The 26,330-nt window shown below is 34.0% G+C and overlaps 1 protein-coding gene across 1 annotated transcript in view; it reads right to left on the bottom strand.

Annotated features, from left to right (window-relative positions):
• Positions 1-2,464: 2,464 nt before the first annotated feature.
• LOC123527215 (ski oncogene-like) overlaps positions 2,465-26,330 on the bottom strand; it is a 60,401-nt gene continuing 36,535 nt past the window's right edge. The window contains exons 5-7 of the mRNA XM_045306542.2: positions 25,881-26,083; positions 23,813-23,998; positions 2,465-16,234 (exon numbers count right to left, since the gene is read on the bottom strand). Of these exons, the coding sequence (XP_045162477.1) occupies positions 15,899-16,234; positions 23,813-23,998; positions 25,881-26,083 (725 nt within the window). The 3' untranslated portion in view covers positions 2,465-15,898. The remainder of the gene's footprint in view (positions 16,235-23,812; positions 23,999-25,880; positions 26,084-26,330) is intronic.

Genomic DNA, 26,330 nt, shown 5'->3' with positions numbered 1-26,330 from the left:
CTTTGGTTATTTTTGAGGTTAAAGCTTTTCGGCAACCTTTGTTTTTCTGTCATATCTTTGTTACTATTGCTTATATCTTACTGTAACTTTACATAAACATTGTCCAGCATACAAACAAAGTATGTATAGGGACTGGGCCCATTATACCCAAGGTCAAGGTCACCAAGCTGTTATACTTAGGTTATTGTTAAGGTTAAAGTTTTTCGGCAACCTTTGTTTTTCTGTCATATCTTTGTTACTTTTGCTTACATCATACTGTAAGTTCACATAAACATTGTCCAGCATACAAACCAAGTATGTGCAGGGGCTGTGCCCATTATACCCAAGGTCAAGGTCACCAATGAGTTATACTATGAATATTTTCATGTTAAAATTTTTCGAAAGCTTCGTTTATAGACATATCTTTGGTACTTTAAAAGATAATGACTTGAAATTAAAAGTATTTGTTTATAATCATCTGTATGTGTGGCTACATACCCCATAACTCTGTTTGTGTTTTTGACAGAATTATGCCCCTTTTGTACTTAAACTTTGTTTGCAATCTTCGCTTTCTGGATACTACTTTAATGCAAGGTAAGATAAAGACTTGAAACTTAAAATGTATCTTTATCATCATTATCTGCATGTGTGGTAATAATCCCCATAACTCTGTTTTGTATTTTTGAATTAATGTCCCTTTTATACTTAAATTTTTTACAAACTTCGTTTTCTGGACATAACTTTGGTACTATACAAGATAATGACTTGAAACTCAAAATATATTTTTATCATCATCATCTGCATGTGTTGTAACAATCCTAATAACTCAAATTTGTGTATTTGATGGAATTATGCCCCTTGGTATATATTCCTTTTATTCAGACATATATTCATTTTACTGTCAAATCCCCAGATAGTGGAGTGCGCTGTCTTATGGACAGCTCTTGTTTTTAAATCCAGTCAGCAGTTTTATACAAGAATTTTAAAGTTTCCACTGTATACATATTGGGAAAAGTGACCACTCCCCCTGGCGGCCATGTTTTTTTACGAAACAGAATAGTTTGAACAATCTTGGTAGAGGGTCACTCAAGGAACGTTTGTGTAAAATTATTTCAAAATTGTTCTAGTGGTTTAGGAGATGTTGTTTGAAGATTTTTCTATTTTTAACAACGGCAAACACAACCGGAACTGTTAGAAGATGACCCAATTTGAAAGAACATCCAGGCCAAGTTTTATCAACTTCCTCCACACGGTTTCAGAGACGTCGTTTGAAGAAAAGTGTGGCCGGACAGCAAATGATCACAAAAGCTTTCACTTGGAGTATGTTAACTTATGCTCAGTTAAGGTTGAGAATTAGGCCTTGAGAAACACAACTCAAACAACACCAAATCATAGAAAGAAAGAGTTGTTTGACATGAAAATTGAATAGCATGTAAAACATGTATATTACATTACGAAACAAGTGTCAGTATACTGATATAAACATTGAATTCCAGAAAAGGACTGCCTAAAGGGGCTCCACTTCCGGACAGTTAAACGCCTTTAAAAACTCACCATTTCTAAAGAACAATTACACATGTTCGTTTTGATGCATTTGCAATAGCGTGCGAGTGGTGAAATTTCGCATAACAAAGTGGAACACAGTTTTCAGCAATTGTTTATCTTTATTTCTTTACAAATGGTATTCATTTTCAAAGGGAGACAACTTTTTCCGATTATTTTAAGTACAAATGACATTAATTTTCAAAGGGAGACAACTTTTTCTGATTATTTTAAGTAATCGTCGAGAAAAAGTGGTTTCCCTTTGAAAATGATTCAATTTAATGAATGCCATTTGTAAAGAAATAAAGATAAACAATTGCTGAAAACTGTGTTCCACCTTGTTATGTAAAATTTCACCACTCTCGCGCTAATGCAAATGCATCAAAACTAACATGTGTAACAGTTCTCTGAAAATGGTGTTTTTAAAGGCGTACGACTGTCCGGAAGTGGGGCCCCTATAGGCAGTCATTTTCTAGAATTCAATGTTTATATCAGTATACTGACACTTGTTTCGTAAATTAATATACAAAAAAAAGTCATGTTTTACATGCTGTTCAATTTTCATATCAAACAAGTCTTTCTTTCTATGATTTGGTGCTGTTTGATTTTTGTTTCTCAAAGCCTACTTCGTAACTTTAAGCTAAAACGATGCTTTCAAGAACAGACACCAGAAAAAGAAGAAAGATTGGTCTCTTTAATATATTTGGACTTACTTGATTTTGCAGTGATCAGCCTGTTATATTGTTTACACAGTACTTCTTAATGTTCACTGAATGTAGTCCATCAGACCCTAAGTTTCAAGTCAAAAGCTTTGATAGTAAGAGAGATATTTGACTTCATCAAAAACTTTAACCAACAGTAATGCTGACGCTGGGGCAAGTGCAATAGCTCTACTTTTTCTTCGAAAAGTCGAGCTAAAAACCAATTGAGAACAAGAACAAAGTAAAGCTTACTGAGTTTATTGAAGGAAGCAATGTTTAAATACATCAGCTTCACACTATCAACATCACCAGAGCACAAAAAATAATAAAAACATAAAATCTAGTGCAGCAAATAAAATATTTGAGCCACGCCATGAGAAAACCAAGATAGTTGGTTTGCGACCAGCATGGTTTTCCCATGGAGCGGCTCATTAAAATTCATAAAACACCAATAAACAATGACCTATACTGGCTTGTAATACAATGATAAACATAACAGCATTTCAACATCTGTACACCGCCAATATCTCACTTCCAAATAATAACAAAATTTTAAAAAAAAAAATATTTTTTTTTTTATATACAAGTTTCACCATTGCAAAAAGCTACGAAATGGCTTTTAAGTCTTGTGTTGAAGACAAAAATGTGGGTGGGGCTTTCAGCAAAATTGTTTTTTTTCCTTTCTTTTAAAACTTACAGAAACGTGGTTACATCTATAATCATGTTTTTGAAGCACGTTTTGATTGTGCTGCTTTGCAACAATTTTCTCTCGTAAAATCCCACCTCACTAATTAAATGAATCGGTTAAATGCAGCGGCAATAAATTGTGAATTAAATACCATCTTTCCTGGAAGAAGAAAAAAATCTGCCTTAAATTTAGGTAACCTATGCAGTTGTAAGCATGCAGGAAGTTTAAGAGAAAAGCTTCCAAAATGTCACTGTGTATTGATTTTCAACATCCGTTCTCCAGAAACTGTAAGATACCAGAATTTCCAGAAAATTGAGTGAACACAGAAGATGTGAAATGCTAGCATGTTATCTACAGAATAAAACATCAATTTCAGAATGAAAAAAGAAAAAAAACACGAATTTTCTGTCTATCATCATCATAGGAGGCAAAGTTTATTAGTTTTCACACACGTTTTACTCACCGAACATATTTATGTACCTTAGAATGAACCTTTCAGTGTTTCTATCTATGCACATGGGAAACAGAACTAATTTTATAATTAAACCAGTCTTCTAATGTTACAAAAAATGAATCTGGAGACCAGTCTCTAAAGATGAGCATCTGATTGGCTGTTCCGGAATACAGTTTTGAAATTGACCAATGACAACACTGCATTCATTAGACTGGGCCCATTTTTATCCAAGTTTATAGCCTGAAATTTAGACTGAAGAGTGGCAAATACTCGATTTTGCAATAAATTTGTATAATAACAAAACTGAACTGTATGTAAATGCAGACTGAACCGTCACCTAAAGTTACATCATAATCTGTTCTAACTGAACAACAACAGAGCAAAATGAATATTTAAGTTATTAAGATATATGTTACAAAGTATTAACCCTTATCATGCTGAATATGACTGATTATGCCTTTGCAACCAGTGCACCCCTTTTAACAGTTAATGGTACTGTCCAAACTGAAAAATGGACACGTTCATTATAGAAATTTAGCAGGATAAGGGTTAAGTTTCACACTATAAACTTTTATGAATATGGGCCCCATTATTCAAACCCTGGAGTCGGGTCAGAAAAGTTTTTATTAAAAGATAATCAAATATACTTATACTTGTATCTCCATTTCTGAGGAAGACAAACTGAACTAAAGACTCTATCTTGCAGCAGGAAAAGTATTTCAACTCGAATCTCATTCTTGAGGGAGGGACATCAACTCAAATCCTTGTCTTAAAGGCATATCGAGGGTTCAACGCAGTGCGTATCTACATATAATAATTATATGTAGATACGCCCTTGTTGCGTTGAACCCTTGATATGTGATTTTAGTTTTCCATTCAGTCCTAAAAATTCTAAAATGGATGACATTTGTTTGTTTTTTTTTAGCGTAAGATCGAAATTATCCTACATGAAGTGATCACAAGATTCAGGTATTTTCACAACTTGATCTTGCCTGTAAACACAATTACTGTTCTTTTCAGTTCATCTCATTTCATTTTAATGGCCTTCCTAAATTGTCTTGACATTGAGATGTTTCTGTTCAAAAAATGAACATAACTCTTATGAGATTTACCGAATTCATTTTTATGTTGCTACGGCTGGCTTATACCTTTATGTTCTTGATAGTATATTTCGTACACCTAAAATATCTTTTTGATGAGAATGTTTCTATCATTTCTAAAGCGTATTCTTCCATGTGCCAATGTGTTTCTGTATCAATGAAATCATACTATAATACCTTCATTACTTTTTGTGATATAACTCGCTAATTCATTTCCATAAACCGCTGAAGAATATACATTAAGTCTTAAGTTTACACATAAAAATTTAATCACACTTCCAAGCTCATTTCTAATGCAAACTTGCTAATCAGATGAATTTAATGTTCTGTAACATAGTGTTTTAACACAAAAAAAAACTGTGAGTGAGTGATATCTAAAACACCAAATCTAAATTAAAAATTGTGAATGGAATCTGAAAAATATGTTTGTCAGCATGCAAAAAGGTATTATCTGAATATATACAAGGGAAGTAGATATCACCTTTTTGCTGTATGTTCATCGCTTTGCAACTCGTTTTAATGAATTAAGTTACTGAAGAAAATGAAAATCTGAAGACAGATTATGCAGCACTCACTCTGAGTCATAATGTAAGTCAATTATCAACAGCTGAATGCAAAATGCCATGTAGTAAAAATCTTATCATCAACTTAAATGTTTCCAAATGGAAGAAGCAAATATCGATATTTTGATTTTTCTTGTATGATGTTACAAGTAACTTAACGGAAATTTCAGTGTATTACATTTCTTTTACTTTTAGATTTTTTTGTTCTGATCTCTGAACAAGAGGACCATGATGGTCCTGAATCGCTCACCTGTTCCCACATGACCCAGTTTTGAGTATGACGTGGTTTTTTCTATTATTTGATATAGTGACCTAGTTTTTGACCTCATGTGACCCAGTTTTGAATTTGATCTAGATATCATCAAGATAAAAATTCTGACCAATTTTCATGAAATCCATTGAAAAATATGGCCTCTACAGAGGTCACAAGGTTTTTCTATTATTTGACCTATTGACCTAGTTTTCAAAGGTACGTGACCCTGTTTTGAACTTGACCTAGATATCATCAAGGTGAACATTCTCACTAATTTTCATGAAGATCTCATGAAAAATATGGCCTCTAGAGAGGTCACAAGGTTTTTCTATTTTTATACCTACTGGCCTAGTTTTTGACCGCATGTGACCCAGTTTCAAAACTGACCTAGATACCATCAAGGTGAACATTCTGACCAATTTTCATGAAGATCTATTGAAAAATATGGCCTCTAGTGAGGTCAAAAGATTTTTCTAATTTTAGACCTACTGACCTAGTTTTTGACCGCAGTTGACCAAGTTTCAAACTTGACCTATATATCATCAAGATGAACAGTCAGACCAACTTTCATACATATCCCATGAAAAATATGGCCTCTAGAGAGGTCACAAGGTTTTTTCATTATTTGACCTACTGACCTACTTTTTGAAGGCACGTGACCCAGTTTCGAATTTGACCTAGATATCATCAGGATGAACATTCTGACCAATTTTTATGAAGATCCATTCAAAAGTATGGCCTCTAAAGAGGTCACAAGGTTTTTCTATTTTTAGACCTACTGACCTAGTTTTTGACCGCACGTGACCCAGTTTCAAACTTGACCTAGATATCATTAAGGTGAACATTCAGACCAACTTTCATACAGATCCCATGAAAAAATTGGCCTTTAGAGAGGTCACAAGGTTTTTCTATTATTTGACCTACTGACCTAGTTTTTGATGGCACGTGACCTAGATTCGAACTTGACCTAGATATCATCAAGGTGAACATTCTGACCAATTTTCATGAAGACCTTGTAAAATATATAGCCTCTAGAGAGGTCACAAGGTTTTTCTATTTTTAGACCTACTGACCTAGTTTTTGACCGCACGTAACCCAGTTTCGAACCTGACCTAGATATCATCAAGGTGAACATTCTGACCAATTTTCATAAAGACCTCATGAAAAATTTGACCTCTAGAGTGGTCACAAGGTTTTTCTATTATTTGACCTACTGACATAGTTTTTAACGGCACGTAACCCAGTTTCGAACTTGACCTAGATATCATCAAGGTGAACATTCTGACCAATTTTCATGAAGATCTTGAGAAATATATGGCCTCTAGAGAGGTCACAAGGTTTTTCTATTTTTAGACCTACTGACCTAGTTTTTGACCGCATGTGACCCAGTTTCGAACTTGACCTAGATATCATCAAGGTAAACATTCTGACCAATTTTCATAAAGATCCGATGAAAAATGTGACCTCTAGAGTGGTCACAAGCAAAAGTTTACGCACGGACGGACGGACGACGGACGCTGCGCGATCACAAAAGCTCACCTTGTCACTTTGTGACAGGTGAGCTAATAAAAATTACTAATTTTCCTTCTTCAAAATGTAAGTAAAAAGTTTCAAGTAAATGTAATAAATACATATTTTGTTAAAAACAAAATACAAGCTATCTTGTTAAAATATTACATTTGGAAAATATATGTTGTATTGTTAAAAACTGTTTCTGAAAATACTAGTAGATGTAAAAGAAAATGGGTTTTTACTGTCATCTGACTAATTCTTTGTGAAACTGCTGTAGAAAATTTCATACTTTATACGAAATCATTTAATTTCATAGGCAAGAAATTCTGTGCGTGTGTTTTTTGTGTGTACAAATCTGGTCTAATACATGGGAATACGAATTCTTGGAATTCACCTTTTGAAGTTAAATAAAAGGAAATTTCACCCACGACTTCAAACGATTTCACAGTAATGAGATAGCAGATTTTATCAAATAAAATATCTGTTGATTGAAATGTATGTAGATCATAAGCTATTACAGACAACAGCTGTTTAACAATAATACATTTAATATTTTTGAATGTGAAGAATTTAATTTGTTTTCTACTGTATTTTGCGTTTCAAATGAAATGGCAGCTGATTTCCAGGTAATTTACCACCTTTGGTTTTTCTGTGCGTTTAACCCTTACCCTGCTAAATTTCTATAATGAACTTGTCCATCTTTCAATTTGAACAGTACCACTAACTGTTAAAAGGGGTGCTTACCAAAAAAGATACTGTCTGAATGGCGAACAGTGTAGGTCATGATCAGACTGCACGGATGTGCAGGCTAATCATGATCTGCACTGGTCGCAAAGGCAGAATCGTGTCCAGCATGATAAGGGTTAAGTTAAACAATGGCCATACTTATAAATCTGAATTTATAAACAATTTACTAAAACAGATACTGGTTAATTGACCATACTAAAATTCAAGAAATTTTAGCAACACTTAATTGGTCCATACAGGTACCTAAAACTTCTCGAAAAGAAAATGCAGTTTGTACACGAACAAAATTGGACAAAATGCATCCAAATCAAGATTTACAAAAATATCTCAATACTCCAGAAAATGATTGGAAGTTTCTTAAAACAACCTTGAAATTGACCAATAGCCATGTGTTCCATTCCAAGACTGGTCTCGAAACTTTTGTTTAGTTTTTGAAATCGAAAGCTTTATAGCTTCTAATGAAACAAACCTTAAGTTGTGTAGCTCTCATAGAAATGAGAGCTAAATCACTCCTGCATGATGACAGAAGTGTGTCTGACTTATGAGGAATGAGTAAGCAGTTTTGTTGACAAGTTATTCTTCACTCGCCATGACAACGGATTACCAAATTAATAATACCTGAGAAATTTCTCCTGTAAGTAATTCTACTGTTAATGAGTCACAAACTAAGATAAAAACTGGAAGACTGTAAGAAGCAAAACAAGATTCTTCATGTAGTAAACTTTCAAAATATTTATAAAAAAAAAAATCTAGACCGAACCAAAACATTATGAAGATTAAAGAGTGGTGACAGTTTGTTTTTTTAACAAAACTGTATGAAAAGAATGTGTTTGTTAAGTGTATGTTAAGGTTAAATGTTTTCTACAGACCAACACTATAGTCCAGGCTTATAGCAAAAACTGTTGTTTTTTTTGTTGGGGGGGGGGGGGGTATAAGGGTATAAATATATAAATATAATATGATTGGATGTATCAGTTTTGATAGCCTGAAGTCCTGAAATACTCCAGTAAAGTAATTATGTCAATAGTGTCACATCAGTAATTGTGACTGAAGCCAGTGCTGGGGTAAGAGTGTGGGTGCCCGGAGTGATTTGCTCATTCAATTAACTTTGTTTTTAACCCTTACACTGCTAAATTTCTTTTATGAACTTGTCCATCTTTCTATTTGGACAGTACCATTAACTGTTAAAAGGGGTGCTCACAAAAAAGATACTGACTGAATGGCGAACAGTGCAGATCATGATCAGACTGCACAGATAAGGGTTAATTTACTACCTTCACACAGAAAAGTCAGTTGAAGACTGAAAACGTTTTCAAGTTTTAGCCACTTGGTCTTCCGCACCATGAGAAAACCAACATAGTGCATTTGCAACCAGCATGGATCCAGACCAGCCCACGCAGTCTGGTCAGGATCCATGCTGGTCGCAAATGCACTATGTTGGTTTTCTCATGGTGCGGCTCAAATATCTTTTAACGAAGTGTTACCAGTAACTGAAGCACATGCTTACAGGACTCATTTTTTGAGATATTCATTCTTAATGATATTTTTCGCAGTTAAATGAAGCACCTGGTTTTATTAACTGTTTGAATTGTTAATTTTGTCAACACAGCGCAAAACTATTGTGACACTATCTGAACTGCAAGTTTGTCATCTCAATGCAAAACAAATGAGCCACACCATGAGAAAAACCATCCATGCAGTCTGGTCAGGATCCATACTGGTCGCTAATGGTTTCTCTAATTGCAATAGGCTTTGAAAGCAGACAGCATGGATCCTGACCAGAGTGTGCGGATGCGCACGCTGGTCTGGATCCATGCTGGTCACAAATGCACTATGTTGGTTTTCTCATGGCGTGGCTCAAATGTATCTGCTTCATACTGGGGCAACATGCAAACAGCTGTGATAAACAAAACAACTTTATTTCTGACAAACATCTTTAGGATTGTCCTTGTAAAATCTTTCAAAACTTTACAAGAGATGTTTTTCCAACTGTAAAAAAGGGTTCTCAAATTAGATAATAAATTTATATCTCTAGCTCTAGGATTTAACTGCAGACTATTTTACCACAGAAATCTCATTTATACGCTGGATTAGCCTTCTGTTTGAAATTTTTATATCAAATGATTTCAATGACCTTCTGCAATTCAATTAAAAATGCTAAATTTGTATCTTTTTTACTTTAATAGTAGATCTCTATAACTTAAAATCATAGGTTTTTGACATTCTTTTAAAACCAATTTATATTCCAGCAATAGACCATTTAGCAGAACAGTGATTTTTTTTCTATTCTGAATTTTTCTTTTATAGACCTTCTGCTCAGCTGAAATGTGAATTGCCTGCCTCACTGTAAATAATGGCTGGCCATAAAATTTGTATCAAGGCTTTCATAAGCATAAACATGCTATGAAACTGTTCCAAGATGTCTGCAAGATTAAAAATATAAACCGAACTATCTCTATACCAGTAAGAACAGAAGCTAGGTTACTTTTGCCAACAACAGTTGGATTTTTTTTCCCAGTAAGCAATAATTACACTAAACATATTTCCATAAAGCATGTATGTAGCGGTGTTTCTTAAAATAAGAAGAATGGAAAGCACTCGTTAAAGTCTGTACATATATCTCTATAGTTAGCTATTAAATACATCGTGTGTCATGAAGAAAATTAACAAAGAACATAACATACATACAATTTTAACAGAAATGAAATGAAATAAACCACAAATTTACAATTTGTTTTATAAACACAGTATTCCTAATGATATAACATTTAACAAAGCAATGCCCAGATGAAACTTTTAACAAGCATTAACATTTGGCTAAAATTCTTTTACTAGTATTATCTATTATTTACCTCAACATAGTTGGATTTGGGATCGCCTCTGAAAAGCAAAAAGGTGTTTCAATAGTTAAGGTGTGTTACTTAATGAAATTTTCAAAGTGATAATTTCCTCCTTTGAAATGGGTGTAGAGTTGTTTTATTTTTGTAATATTTTTTCAACTTATTACAATTACGTAAGTTCGGTATGTTAACAGCGTTTCTGGACTCTATACCACTAGTGACTTATTCTCCACAGTAACTGTCCACATTCCTGCATGAAGCAGAGGTGAAGGACAATGGACATGTCATCTTATATGAAAGGAACTTCTCTATCATAAAACCAATTCCTTGTCTTGATTTAGTCTGTGCCAACCTGACATGCTTTAAGAATGAAGAACCAGTTTGACAAATTATCAACAACAAAAAAAGGCATTTCTAGCAGGATCTGCACTACACATTAATATCTCATTATCAGTTAAAAACTTAGTCAGAGAGTAAGAAAAAAAAGAAAGAAAATCCATTAACTTTCTGTGTGTGGATATAGTCTACTATGTAGTATGTGATCCTGCTGTCACACACTGATGGGAGATAACTCCATTGTAAGTCTAACAGTTACACAACCCCAAATTTTTTTTTTTTCAATGTGAATACATATTTCTGAATTTACAATCAGGGGAAGAGATAAGTTAAAATTCATTCTTGAATTCATTTTTAAAAGAAATCTTACAATCCGAGAAATATTTTTTTCATGTGAGCACAAAAGAATATTCAGCTAAAATATGTCTTTAGCTCCTTTCAGATGTTGTTTGTCAACGAAATGTAAAGAAATGTTAAAATATTCCAAAATTAACTGCTACTGTCTCGAGGAACCAAAACCCTACTAATTATCACTGCATTTTACAACAAAGCTGAATTTAACAGCATATCACTACCAACAATTTAATATCATTCTAGTCCCACTAAATCTTGCCAGTATTTTACAATACAGCTGAACTTTACATCATTTTACTACCACATTGAATTTAATAGAATTTTATAACAAAGTAAAATTTTTAAATAGCATTTTTTTATAGTGATAAGAAATGTTACAAACAACAACAGCTCTACGTGCAAGATGAGAAAAAAATGTTGTGAGAATGACTCAAATGTTTTTAGATGAAGAAGCATTATATGTTTAAACTGTCAAATAACGAATGACATTATATGAATGTGACCACAACATGTAAATTATATAACATATACCATACTGGCCAAATTTCTCATATTAAACAGTTTCTATGTTAAAACTGTTTGGGCTCAACAAACAAAAATGATTATACAAAAGTGTAAGCAGTCGTGTGAAGTGTACTTTTTTCACCAATAATGACTTTGAGGAGCATCATCTGTTTTACATGATTTCAATTAAATTATCTAGCAAGAAGGTGAAATCCATAATTTATTTTTCTAAAAGGTTGATGCAATGTTATTTCAGTTAAGGACTTATTTTGAACAGGTTTGTCTATTACATCCTAGGTATATACGTATGCCTTACAGACTGGTTTAGTTTTTTTTTTTTAATCATAACACATTTCTTGTAGAATATACCATATTCTAATTAAATTTACTTGCACAAAACCACTTTCACTTATTAAAATACATAGCGAGGACTTTTTCCTTATTTCATAGGACTTTTTTCATGGCATTTAAACTCCATTTTAACTTCCAAAATCAGTTACATGTAAGTTATGTAATGAACTGTTGCGCCCCAAATGTAAAACTGGTACCTTTATGAGCAAATTAAATGACATGGAACTACGTAAACGCACACGCTAATAAATTAAGCAAAATTTGCCATTTATGTTTTTGTTACAAAAAAGTGTCGGTCTTTTTTTTTTTTGCCACTCACTTTCAGTACTTGTATGTTTTAAGCCATCTGCCATTATTGTATGTTCTCAAGTACTATGAACTGTGTATAGAATATCTAAAACATTAATCCACATCTGCAAGAAACTCTTTAAGACAAAAACAGAAGCGTAATGTCCTTGACCTGGGATATAAAGTCTCTATACAACACATGTGTCCAGCACAAATGTTTATAAACAACTTTTTTTTCTTCAGTATTTTTCTTTTTCACAAAAAATTACTCCACACTTGTGCTAACAATTATCTTCTATTACTTTACATAAAAGTAACACATAAAATACAAAATATTCTGAAAAAACTTCAGTTATCAGGTATATGCAGATCTAAACTCACTAAAAAACCTTAGGACTTCGCTAGAATGTCTTGTGTTTATGTCTACATTGCATAAAGAGAAGATTTAAGTCATTTTTTTTTTTCAAAAATTTAGACTGTGATTTCATTAGTTATTGTAAATAAAAAGTAAAAACTGATTTATTCAGTGAAAGCAGTATTTATGTTTAATACCACTGCTTGTGTAGACTGCAAAATATGTGGAAAAACTCTGCAGTGTCAGTAAATGAACAAGGGGTGATCCAGAATTTTTTGCATAGACTTTTCTTCTAAATATTTTATCTAATAATATCCCAGACTGAAACTCATACAAACTAAACTTTCACATTTACAGTAATTTTGCAATCAGTCGCTTTTACGTAGAATTATAATCAAAGAAATTTGACATGAACAGTTTTAGAAGCATGATGACACAATAGGAATGACATACAAAATGCGTCAACTGCAAAATATAATTGATTTAAGAGTCGCCTATTTAAGAATTTGTTCAACGTTTCAATGTTTATGAATATAAAATAATGGCCCCAAACTAGTGTGAACACACTTTCAATAGTATCTGAAACTGATACAATATAACATATCCTATTGTGGCATTATTTGAAATTCAAGAAAGAAATTAAAGCACCACTATAGCAGTTGTCCTAGGATCTGAAACCATTACCTATATTTCTCACGTTAATTAACACTGCTTAATAGCTGGACAGGTGTAAAAATTGTTAAATTGTGCACAAAAAAGGTTTTTTTATTAAAGGATCTTTTCTTGTGTTTTCTTTGTTATGTACGTCTACTGAATTCTGGATCATCCCTCGTAAAACGTAATGAATTTAGCTGTCATTCATATCATACTCATAAAATCTATACATATAACAATACTGACTTCTGCTTTTTTAATAAACATTGCTTACAACTACCCCTCTACCCGCCCCCAACATCCCCAACCAAATGAAATTCTTTAGTCTGTCTGCAAAATTTATCTGACATTGCTTCTTTAACTTTGCCAAGCAAAACAAAGAACAGTAACTCTGTAAAGTTTTATCTTTACACTCTTTATCAAGTCCTAAGGTTTTTAGGCTATAAAGAACTACATACTGGTTCCACAATTATAAAACGGAATTTGGGAACCAGTCTTAAACCTCGGGCATCTGATTGGCTGTTTCTGATGTCAAACTTCAAAATTAACCAATGACAACACAGCATTTGGAGACTGGTTCCAAAGTTCAAGTTTTAAAACTATGCAACCTGGATGAACTGATATGCCCACATAAAATAGCTCTGTAAAACAAACTGACAAAATGCCCTATGTACAGTCTGCTTTAAGAAACAAAAAAAAAAAAAAAAATATGACACTTAGAATCAATTAACCGGGATTCATTCTAAGAAAATTTTTGTGTTCATTTTAACACACATTTACAGCTTAAAGATCATATCTCCTTTACTACAATTTCAACAGCTAAATTACAATTAGACAAATTCTTATTCCAGTTTTTAAATCCTTTTACACTTACTTCTTTAAAAAGTCTTGTACTTAAATTTTCTTTTATTACAAAGCATGCGCTCTAGAATACTAATAGGATCATTAAATATTCATGTATCTTTCTTTATCCCTTCATCTATTTCCCAAACTTTCGTTTTTCCCTCTGTGTCAGATTAAATAAAATCACATATATTTAAGCACTACCTTTGAAAAAAGTTCCCAGACAAAAAATCTAGGTGACTGAACTGTTTTTGATAAACTCATAACTTTTATAATTCTGCTATCAATTACCTACTAAAATATGAGAAAAAAAAATATTGCAAATACGAAAAATAGGAGAAAAAAAAGTAACAAATACAATCCAAGATGAACAACCAAGATACGGCTTGAGGTAATTGCGGTAAAATGCTTTCATTTCATACTCTTTTAATTTACTCTAGATAAATACACCTTTGATTATTCCTGCAAAATGTTGGCAAGAAGACATATGTTCCCCTTATAACTACTTGCCTGATTTTTTATAATTTAGGGAATATACTGTTTTTTTTTCTTTTATGGATTCTGTAATATTTCTATGTATAATTCAAATCCAATCATTCAAATAGCTGTCCAAGATCTTTATAATTTATATTAATCTGATGGTCTGCTTGTTCCTAACATACCATTTTTTCTTGTTTGATAAAAAACACTTTAAACATAGGTGTATTTATCCTAAACAAATAATATCTGCCATTTTTGTCACAGTTTTTGTGAATTTAAGAAAAACCCTGTTTTGTTTTGTGTAAATGTCATTAACATATAAACTCACTAACAAAAATAACAAATGATGTATTTTTTTCTGATTACCTTAAAAATGTTTTTACATGATATACAGCAAGCATTGTTAATGAGACTGACATTTATTTTATACACTTCATGCCTACTCAAAAGTACACACACTTATATGCCAGTATGCTGAAACACTCTGTCGTATATGCTGGAACACACTGCAGTTTGCAGTACCACACAGCAGTAAGCCGTAACAAGCTTCCAATGACAACATAGCTCCTTCTTTTGTAGGCTTAAATTTCTGCAGAATAATCTACAGTTGTTACTCTTTTCAATCTATGAATATACATACTCTGGTAACCTTGGTTTCCATACAATTTCAGCTTTACCATAAACAGTGTTCACTTACTAAATTGCACAAAAGTTACTTTGTCACAATATAATGGTTCTCCTCATGACAACATGTGATTATATCTTTTACTTGTGGTTTAACCACATTTATATGCCCAACTAACCAAACACACCTTTTCATTTGGACAGTATGTCCTGTTTCTATAAACACACATGGGAGAAACTTGTATGCATGTTTAAGCATTGAATTCATATACATTCTGGCCATTATCCACAAATTGTAATTTGTGCAGAATTTGTTTTTGCATCCTTCGCCACAGCAATGAAAAGGAAGTCTCTGCACAACAGTGAAACAAAAATGGGCGCTTTGCAATCTATATCGACATATAGAGAACAGTGTTGTCCCAAAACGTTAACATCCAACGCCTTTTTTTGCATGTTTGTGCAGTCCGATTTGTATTTCTCCTCCAGTATATCACATAGCTTTTCCATATCCATCGCCTATTTTTTTTTATTAGATAAAACTTCTAGTACTTTTAACAAATGTCAACACATCATAACAACAAACTATTTATCTAAATCATTTGAACATCACAGGCTTCCAGAAAAAGAAAAATTAACTATCTAAAACAGGCTAACTCCAAATGATGAAATTCCAATTTGTAAATCCTAGAATATTTCTACTCCGAATTTTCAAAGAATGACGAAAAACGTCTCAAGTGCACCCATCTCGTTCTTTTTTAATGAACCGCTCTGCATGCGACTGCAACAGTCCCGGCGGAGGAAGCATGGGATATGCGCCAAGAAGCGAAGATGTGTGTTCCGTCGGTGAGCGCTGTGGTGTTGTGCGCTGTGGCGGCGACCCTGATGGTGACCTGATCATTTTTAGACTGCCGTTACAGTTTGCTTTGACAAGATCGAGCACGTTTATGCCCATCTGTAGCAGTTTATCCTGCATTATAATATTCTCGAGCCGTATTTGTTCAAACGCCATCTCGTAATGTTGAAGTCTAGCTTGAAGTTCCTGATTTATCTGTATCAACTTGCCCATCTGAAATACAGAACAGTAAGTGTAAAATGTTGTTTTCTTTTTCAAGAAACACTGTGTTACAATGTGCAAATGTGTTAAATTGTTGCCTAAGTACAAAAAGGGGATCAACTGCACTAGCTTAAGGAAGCAATTAGCCACTGTTTGCGCTAAGGAGACAAAAATATTTTTAAAAATATCTATGATAGATACACCCACTCTCATATCTCCTTTTTTAAATCTACCTTTATTCATACTTTAGAAACTTCTTCAGAAGAAATTTAGTAATTTTAGGTTTCCAAGAGGCCATATTCCCAGTGTTTCTCATGGTTCTTTTATATGCAAGTTGGAAAACACACTACATGGGACTTTGAATTTAAATAACATTCATACGATATAATTTTTGTTGTAAAGTAGGGAGGCACCAACACGCAACCTCTAGTTCCACAGGCCGGTGCCCTACCAATGTTCCTCTTCGTCCAGTCTTCCCTAATGTATTTATCTCATAAGGTCAATTTATTGCTAACTGTGACATTGTTTATTTCAGGGGCAAAATATTTCGTGGTCTGAATGGTGAACAGTGCAAATCTTGATCAGACTGCATGTGCAGGCTGATCGTCACAAAGGCCGGATCAATTGTGTCCAGTATGATAAGGGTTTATTCACAATATTTCATCTCCCTATTTTTTCAATTCAAATAGAGTAATGATCTAATTTTTGTACAATTCCGATTATTTTTATATCCTTTTATCCTATAGTAAACTTTGCTGGCTGTATCTGAAGACCACACATCAAACATTTATCTTTATCAAGATAATTACTTTCTAAATATTTATCATATTAAAGTAACAAACAGGAAACCAAACATGATATTTTTTTCAAACAAGTTTGATGAGATACATTTTGTATTGAAGTGATCCACCTGTTGCTCTAAAACGTCCATGAACACATTACTGGAAAAGCCACCATCAAAAGCTATAATACAAGCATTCACAGTGGCAGGCCCTAGTTCAAAGGGCAGTGGATATTTTGGTTTGGAGAAAATGGGGGCAGGTTAATAAGCAGTGGGCAATTACACCTTTTTGATTAAAATAGGAGCGAAAATTGCACTGTTTCTGATATATTTCGGAGGAAAATAGTTCAAAAAATCTAATACCTGATGTTAAGATTTACATAAGATACAAAGTGTTTTAGCTGGAAAAATGTAAAACAATTAGTGTGTGGGGGGGTGGGGGTGGGGGGGAATTATACATTGCTCAATAAAATATCCATCCAGTTTGTTGAGTGCAGTTACGATTCACTCATCCGAACAAGACTTGGACTCGGCAATGTGACTGGGTGGATTTTACACTCCGAGGACCGAGGAATTGTGGAGACTGAGAGACCGAACACTTTAATCACCGCTGTACCTCCTAGACTGCCAGAATTTTGACACCATAATAACAAAATGGTACAAATTATCACCATGTTCAAACCAACAATGGTGCAACTTCTCCTGATATTGCATAGAAATAAATTCCAAGCCCCCTTAAAAAGCAATGCAAAAAAACAGCTATTTTCCGAGGAAAATTTCTAAGAAATAAACATTCTCTCAGGCATTAACAAGTCTCTCAGTAAATCAAGCCAGAGACAGGAGCCATTCAACAAGAAAATGTATTAGCGTTTTTTCCCTTGCAAATTTGCATGCCGCCAGAGCACAATAGATCGACCGTCAAGAGAGATATAGAGAAATATTACAGAATACTGGCATCTTAAGGCTTTTATATGTAAATATAACACAGTTTTCTGCCAAATATAAATGACTCATAGAATATTATATAAACAGCCAGGACAGAAAATTTTGGCTCTTGAAGTATACCATGTACTTTGTAGATAATCCATCTAACTCCAGCAGATGCTTCAAAGCTAAGCCTGGGGATTTCGAGTACAGACATTTAGTAAATACTGTCTTTGATGTAATGCTGGGTAATACAGTACAGTCAGTAGATTTCGGATTTTATAAGCAATTCAAAATAATTATATATGTTACGCCATCACTTTCGAGGATGTAACTGTTTTGTTTACCGTTTGTTATATTTTGAAATATTGCATTCTCAGCCTTCCTGTCACACACCCACCCCTATTAAAGTCTTACAAGGAATAACTTTATGTATTAATCAACCCAAAACAAATGAAAACTACTTGCAAACATATCTTGTACCTATATTTCAACAAAGTTTCATCAAAATCCATGCTGAAGATTTTAAGAGTTAATTTTTGTTTTGTTTTGTTGTTCGTTTTTTTTTTGTGTTTTTTTTTGTGTGTGTTTGTTTCTTGGGATTAACATTACACTAACACAATTTTAGGTCATATGGCGACTTTCCAGTTTAGATGCTGAAGGAAGACCCCAGAATGCCGCTCCATGCATCATTTCATCACGGGCTGGCGCCTGGGTAGAACCACCAACCTTTAGTGTAAGCCAGCTGGATGGCTTCCACACATGAAGACTTTAGCGTCCAGAGTGACAATCAAACCGACATCAGTGATAAGCATGTGATTCAAAGTCAATGACCTTAAGCATTCAGCCATGGAGGCCCCTTTAAGAATCGAATCTTGTCAAGAATTATTTCTTGTCTAGATTCTAGACAAGAATTAAATCTTGACAAGAATTCAAATATTACTAAACATGCTTCAATTACTGGGCCAAAGTTGTTCCAGCTAAATCTAAAGCTTTCTCAAGTAACACATTTATATGAAACTTTAGCATATGATATTTAATTCAACTCTTATTTGTATTCACTTAGTGCTTAATACTACATGTTAAGACTTTTACTGGACGTAATTTTAAAACCTAATATTCCTTTTCTGGACAGTGATTGCCCAACAAAGATGGAGTTATTTTAGCACAAGTATAGATTTGATAAACATACTTTGCTTCAGGAATGATATCAATATAAGAACTTTTGCAAGATTTATATAAAAAAAATTCATTTCTATCAAAGATCTGATTCTATGTATCTTTAATGGAACTGACTAACTAAGCAATACCAATGGTGATAATATAGACTAACCACATGGGCAGAATCGTGTTAATTAACCCTCACTGTGCTAAATTTCTATATTGGACTGGTCCATCATTCAATTTGGGCAATACCATTTATTATTCGAAGGGGTGTTCACTGAAAATTTACTGACTGAATAGCGAACAGTGCAGACCATGATCAGACTGCACAGATATGCAGGCTGATCTTGGTCTGCACTGGTCGCAAAGGCAGAATCACTTGCCGCCAGCAGGCTAAGGGTTAATCAAGGTGCTATAAAGTATTGACTAAGCAACAACTGGACCAGGTGATAATATTGGAGTCTGGCCACATGGGCAGATTTGTGACTACCTGGCAGACAAATTAATCAAGGTGCTAAGAAATTGCTTCTGCACCCATATATGGATTTTTTTATCAAGATGAGGCAAACATTCTGAACTGTTAAGTGAACAAGGCTGTAAACATGCTGATGCATATTTTCTTTCAAGTTAGGTAAAAGGAAAATCCAAGTTCTGTTCATTTTTGTCCCAGAAGCTCAAAAATGTTTTAACGCTTTTTCGAAATACATATACTGAAATTTCTTATTTCTCTATACAATAACACGGACTGTGTTGATTTCTGAAATTTTTCACTCTGGCTTTGTTTGCCATAAATCTTCTTGAAGGAGAAAAAAAACAAAACTTAATATCAGTCTGTCTTAAGCCAAATCTAAAATGAAGGGAAAGGTCTCTTATACCTGAACATTTTAAGTGCCTGAAAATTCTAGAAATGTAAGATATCTTAAGAATGGGATGAATGCCAGCGATTTCATTAAGTTTTCAAAGTTTTTATTAGAATAACCATAGAAACAAGCTAATCAGATAGAAGAAATTATCAAATAGCTTTCACTTTTCATGAGAACTGATCTGAAGAGTAGGATAATTTGGAACAAACTTTCTAAAAGCGTATTCTTCAAGATTAAACCTAAGGAAATTACCAGCAGCTATGCTACAGTACACTCTCATAAACAATATAAAAACTTTTTTTTCTGGTATTATTTTTTATATGTTATTTAAGAGCAGTATATCTTAAACACTCCTTTTCTCAAGTGTAAATTTGGAGACACAGTAACAACGTCAATAAAAACAAGATTAATTTTCCCTAAAAATAATCAATGAAATCTGAAGGATATATTGCACTCAAAGTACTTGTTATATATTCAAATTAGTGCAAAATAATTGGGCATATATCAAAATTTGTCTGCCTAAGTAAAACTGTATCTAGCAATTTATCAGTTATGGAATAGCTAATCAGTTATAACTACCTAAATTCATTAAATTTTTGATGACATAATCTCATTAATTAAGACAAATTACCAAATTAGAATGGCCAGCAAGTGTTTCACAAGTTTACACACATAAATCAAGTGCATTTCAATATTAAAAGTGTCTCAAGGGCATGCTTGATTAGTACACCTGTCAAATATCAAGACATGGTGCAAGACAACTGGATAATTTTGTAGATCACACAATGACATAACAAAGTTTAAACAAGGTCGACATTGATTTCTAATTATATTCTTATGACCTATAACCTCAGGGCACAAAACAAATACTGAGCCTTCTCTTCATTATGGACTGAATGACTGAAATTTCTAAACCAAGCATGTCTCATGTTTAACTTCATCCTTATGAATGCCATACATATTCACTTATTCTACATCCGCCATCAGTTTTATTACAATAACAGATGCAAATCTACAAATTAAAACTAATTTAAATTACCAAAATATGTAAATAATAAATAAAAGAAAAACATTATCTGGAGTCAAACTTTAAAGCACTTTGTGTGATACTAAAGTACGCCCAAATGCCAACTCATGCCTGCATATGAAGTATGTCTACACAAGCCTAAGCTATAAATTTTGTTTTTGTTCCCGATTTATTTTGACTCGGCTCTTGTATTTGTTTGCAATGAAGAAGAATGCTAATATATTTTATCTACGGCCATAAATCACAGTATCGTTCAAGGCCTCAATGCTAATTACAATGATTGACTGTAACTAAGTTATCAAATTCAATTCAACAATAATGGAAGACTCGCGGATCATATTTCAAATCCATTGATGTTTCTCGCATGAATTGTTATTGTTTCAAGTGTCAGTCCAACAATTACAAAAACCACAGAGGTGTCACCCCCGTGCTTATCATACCATGTGGTCTAAAGGCCTGGTCATCGTGAACATTTATTCTAAAATTCATTCTAAGCCCTCCATGACATTATTTCGTCACAGAGGTACTCTTAAAAATGTTCAAATACCCTAATCCTCTACAAAAGCAACATGACTGAAAATTATTCTTAAGTACTGGAATCTTAGAAGGAATTTGTAATCAACATTCGGCATAAGCAGAATAAGGCCTGAAATTCTGACCAGACATTATACAGTTGCTTTCATTCAACTGAGCTATCTGGGTTTCTTTCTTACTAAAGAGCGGCTATAAAAAATCTGCAGACTCTACCATATCTTTACTGTCTTCATGTGGAAGTTCTAGAACCCATGTGACTTTTCTTTAAACGTACAGTAAGTTACATCCATGCTTGTTCCTGCATTTTTTGTTTTGTGTTTTTTTGTTGGGTTTAACATCGCACCAACACAATTATAGGTCATATGGCGAGTTTCCAGCTTTGATGGTGGAGGAAGACCTTAGGTGTCCCACCATGCATCACTTTATTACGGGCAGACACCTGGGTAGAACCAAAGACCTTTCGTAAGCCAGCTGGATGGCTCCCGCACTTGAAGAATTCAATGCCTCACCTCGAGTGAGTCTCCAACCCTACATTATTCCCATGACCTTTGAAAAAGCAAATTAACGGAGCTATTCTGAGTATCAAAATGCTGCATGAATGATCCTAAAATAACACGGCACATATTGACAAATACTCCTAAACTTGGTAAAACAGCTTGCTGTGTCCTTAAAAGACCAGGCGTTCTCGTAAGTAAAAAGACAAAGGAGGAAAATCCAGTCATATTGTCTAATGAGACATTCAAACCATTATTATGGAGATATAATACCAACCTACTCCCAATACCAAGAAAACGTTGAAATTAACATACTTCATTATTGCATGCTTAATGAGCATTTAATGAACGTCTCTTTTACTTTACATGTTAGTACTAAAAGCTTGCAATTAATTGGATCTAAAACGAGAACACTGTTATTTATATTGAGAAATCTTGACGTTAAATACAAGTTTTTATTTTATGTTTACCAGTGAATTATAGAGTTTTCTCAGTGAAATAAAAGTGATAATCCACAGTTTTGAAACAGTAGATTATCATTTTTATTTTCATTGTTTTTGCCGAACTAGTTCCGGTCCTCTGTCGCGATTGAAGTCAAATTGTATACCGAGCGTTATGAATACCGGGGACCATAATGACGATGACGTCGTTAAAATGACGTCATTTGCGTTATGCTTTCTGTTGATCTTTCGCGCGATTTTCGACATTTTATAAATTACGCGACAAAAGTAGAGTTTTACACATGAAATAAAAAGAAAATTTGTTTGTGTCAGTGAAATATCAATTTTATTTCACTCGTGAGCACCAAAAAAAGTCATTTTCACTCGTGGCTACGCCACTCGTGAAAATATCAGTTTTTGATGCTCACTTGTGAAATAAAATTGATATTTCACTGAAACAAACAAATTTTCTTTTTATTTCATGTGTAAAACTCTACCCTCATCCCAATTTACTACAAGAAAATGATTTACTCCTTGAGTCATGCAAACTTATAATATTAACCACTTCAAACTGGAGAGAAATTTTATTGATTGCTTCACATTCCTCGTTCCATGTTAAGGCGTCATAAATCTTGTATTTAATGTAACATGCATCAGTCCCTCCGTCACTGGCATGTTTGTGTCTCTGGGATGGAACTACTTTTCCTTTCTTGGAAATAAGATATTGCTTTTTGTGAGCCATAAAATATTACAGTTTTCCTTTAAACTTTCATTTGTTGTTGAAATGACAGATTTATAACATTCTATAAAAGTTTGAGGTTCTGCTTTCTAACAACGCTTCTATCATTCATGTACTTCGTGGATGAATTTGTCCAATTAAAAATCTAGTGTAATTATTCTTTATTGTTTTCATAGGGTGTTTCTTAACAATTTATGGAGCTGGCAGAAACTTTTACTTTCATAACTGTTTCATTGGACAATTCCAAATTCCTTCAATGAATGAAACCCACAGGAAATGAAACAATGAAATTTTGAGATAGTCATTTTGAGGCCGGTATTCCATTCAAAGAGAAAACACACAGATTTTATTCAGAAAGTATCACAGAACACTGATTGTACCTTTTATCCCTTTGGAACTAAACTGAAAGAAGTGGTCCAATCTTATGCTTTTGTGGGCCAATAAAATTCAAATTGGAGGAAATAAATTGTTCTGTAGCAGTGGACTTTGTTGCCTGATGGCCGAGTCACATTTTTACGACAGTAACAAGAAGTTCTTTTTCAATTATCATCATCATCATCATCATCTATCACCATTATTACTAAACCATCAACAAGTATCCTTGAAAAGTAACCAGGGCATTACCTCTAAGTCATCTCTCTTTTGGAGAATCTCTACATCTTTTAGCAGCTTGGCATTGTCATCTTTCACCTCTTTAAGTCTGGATTCCGAATCTCGTCGCAATTTGTTCAGCTCTTTCTCCATTGAATGGTTCTTGTCGCTGACTACCTGAAGTTTCTCCTTTGTTGATGCTTTAGCATTTGCTAATTCCTGTAAAAAGTTTAAAAACCTGTTAGCTTTATATTAGTAAGCTGGACACAATGGATTCTGCCATTGCATCCAGTGCAGATCATAATCAGCCTGCACATCCGTGCAGTCTGATCATGACCTGCACTGTTTGCCATTCAGTCAGTATTATTTAGTATGCAACCCTTTTAACATTTAATGGTACTGTCCAAATTGAAAGATGGACAAGTTCATTAAAGAAATTTAGCAAGGTAAGGGTTAATTCTAGTTTCTGTCAAGTACAATGCATCAGGGCTTTAGTAATGTAATGTGCATACGTCATTACTAAAGATCTGCTTTAGTTAAATTTGCACTAGATTCTTTAAAATGCAGCGCATTCCCTATCATGTTTTAACCTTTAGCATGCTAGATAAATTGTCGTCTGCTGGAAATGTCGTCTGCTAAAATTGTAAAGTTCATTCAATTTGCTCCAAAATTGGAAGAAATATTGTCAGAGTAGCAAACAGCTTGGAACCTGATCAGACGCCGATCTGGTTCCAAGCTGTTTGCAAAGGCTGTTAAATTCGCCTGCAGCAGACTAAAGGGTTAATTTAGTTCCTGTAAAGTACATTCCAGACCTGTTATTCTAAATTATACCCTTAATCCTGTGAGCTTATTACATTCGTAATGTACATACATGTACCTAAATCGTATTTTTACCCTAGTTTAGGTAATGTAAAATACATCTCTTATAATGTCATAATGAAGAATCTATAAAGTATACACTCTGCATCAGTTACCATGTTTTTCTTATAAAGTTCATTACACTCTACCAGTACATTGTACTTTTTAACCCTCTGTTCTGATAAGTACATTACAGTCATTACCACATAACTAGCCCTCCTTAATTAGTGTAAGTCCTAAATAAGTTTAAACAATGAATTTTCTTGAAAGGGAGTGGATTAAGTTGAATTGCAGATGCTCCCCTCCTAAAGTAAACATGCTACATCTAGCAGTGACACATGTGCATTTCAGATACCAATATAGTTTCAGTGGCTGTTTGTAATAAGATTCACTTGATGTTGAATGTCTTTTTATGAAATTTCATTTAGGAACTGGTATGTGTAGGATTTGTTTATGCACTGAAATAAGCACCTGAGAACATCATAATTTATAATAATAATGAGCCGTGCCATGAGAAAACCAACATAGTGGGTTTACGACCAGCATGGATCCAGACCAGCCTGCGCATCTGCACAGTCTGGTCAGGATCCATGCTGTTCCCTAACAGTTTCTCTAATTGCAATAGGATCTGAAAGCGAACAGCATGGATCCTGACCAGACTGCGCAGGCTGGTCTGGATCCATGCTGGTCGCAAACCCACTATGTTGGTTTTCTCATGGCATGGCTCATATATTTCCTTCAGTGCTCGAATGTCACCAGTGCAAATGAACTTTAATTTTACCTTATTTGGTCAGTCAGTTTACTGTCAGAATGCTATAAACAAAGAAGCTCTGGAGAAATATATAAGATGGGAAAGCCACTTAACCTTTACCCTACTAAATTTCTAAAATGGACTGGTCCATCATTTAATTTGGGCAGTACCATTAATTATTCGAAGGGGTATTCACTGAAAATTTACTGACTGAATAGCGAACAGTGCAGACCATGATCAGACTGCACGGACATGCAGGCCAATCTTGGTCTGCACTGGTTGCAAAGGCAAAATCACTCGCCACCAGCAGGCTAAAGAATCCATTTTTCTGCCACACTAACGTTTCAAATACCCCTTGATTTTATTGCACACCCCTGCATATATCAAAGTTAGGACACCTCCATTATACAAAATTAAAGCTATGAGTGGGATGTATACCTCCTACTCTCTCTTGTTCTGGGGTTATCAATGTAACAACATTAACTGAAGTACCTGCTTTAAATTTCTCCTGGCTTGAATATTTCTGTTTAGTAATTCCTGATGTTTCGCTCTTAGTTTACAAAACTCATGTAAGAAACGGTCTTTCTCTTCTTTTTCGTCACCAATTTTGCCGTCCAGCGCTTGCCGAATCATTTCCAGCTCTATCTCGAGAGCACGCTGGTTCTCGGTGGTGGGCGACAACTGTGATTCTTCACCTGAAGTAAATCTCTCAACTTTTACAGAGTTCCAAAAGATAAAAGAAACAGTGGAACAATTAAAGTATTGCAAAACAAGAGCACCGTCTTGCGGGTGCAGACGAGTTTTTTTGTCTCTGTATAATAGAAATATTGTCCTACCCGTGTGTTTTTATGATATTTTCTAAGTCCAAAAGGGGCTATAATTCTTGCAAAAAGCAGGATGGAGTTATGTTTCTTGCTGTACAGAATCAGCTATTGATGGTGC

Source organism: Mercenaria mercenaria, chromosome 14, assembly GCF_021730395.1.
Source record: "Mercenaria mercenaria strain notata chromosome 14, MADL_Memer_1, whole genome shotgun sequence".
NCBI classification, from domain to species: Eukaryota; Metazoa; Mollusca; class Bivalvia; order Venerida; family Veneridae; genus Mercenaria; species Mercenaria mercenaria.
The sequence above is the reverse complement of the archived record's forward strand: the minus strand, read 5'-3'. Positions and strand labels throughout refer to the sequence as shown.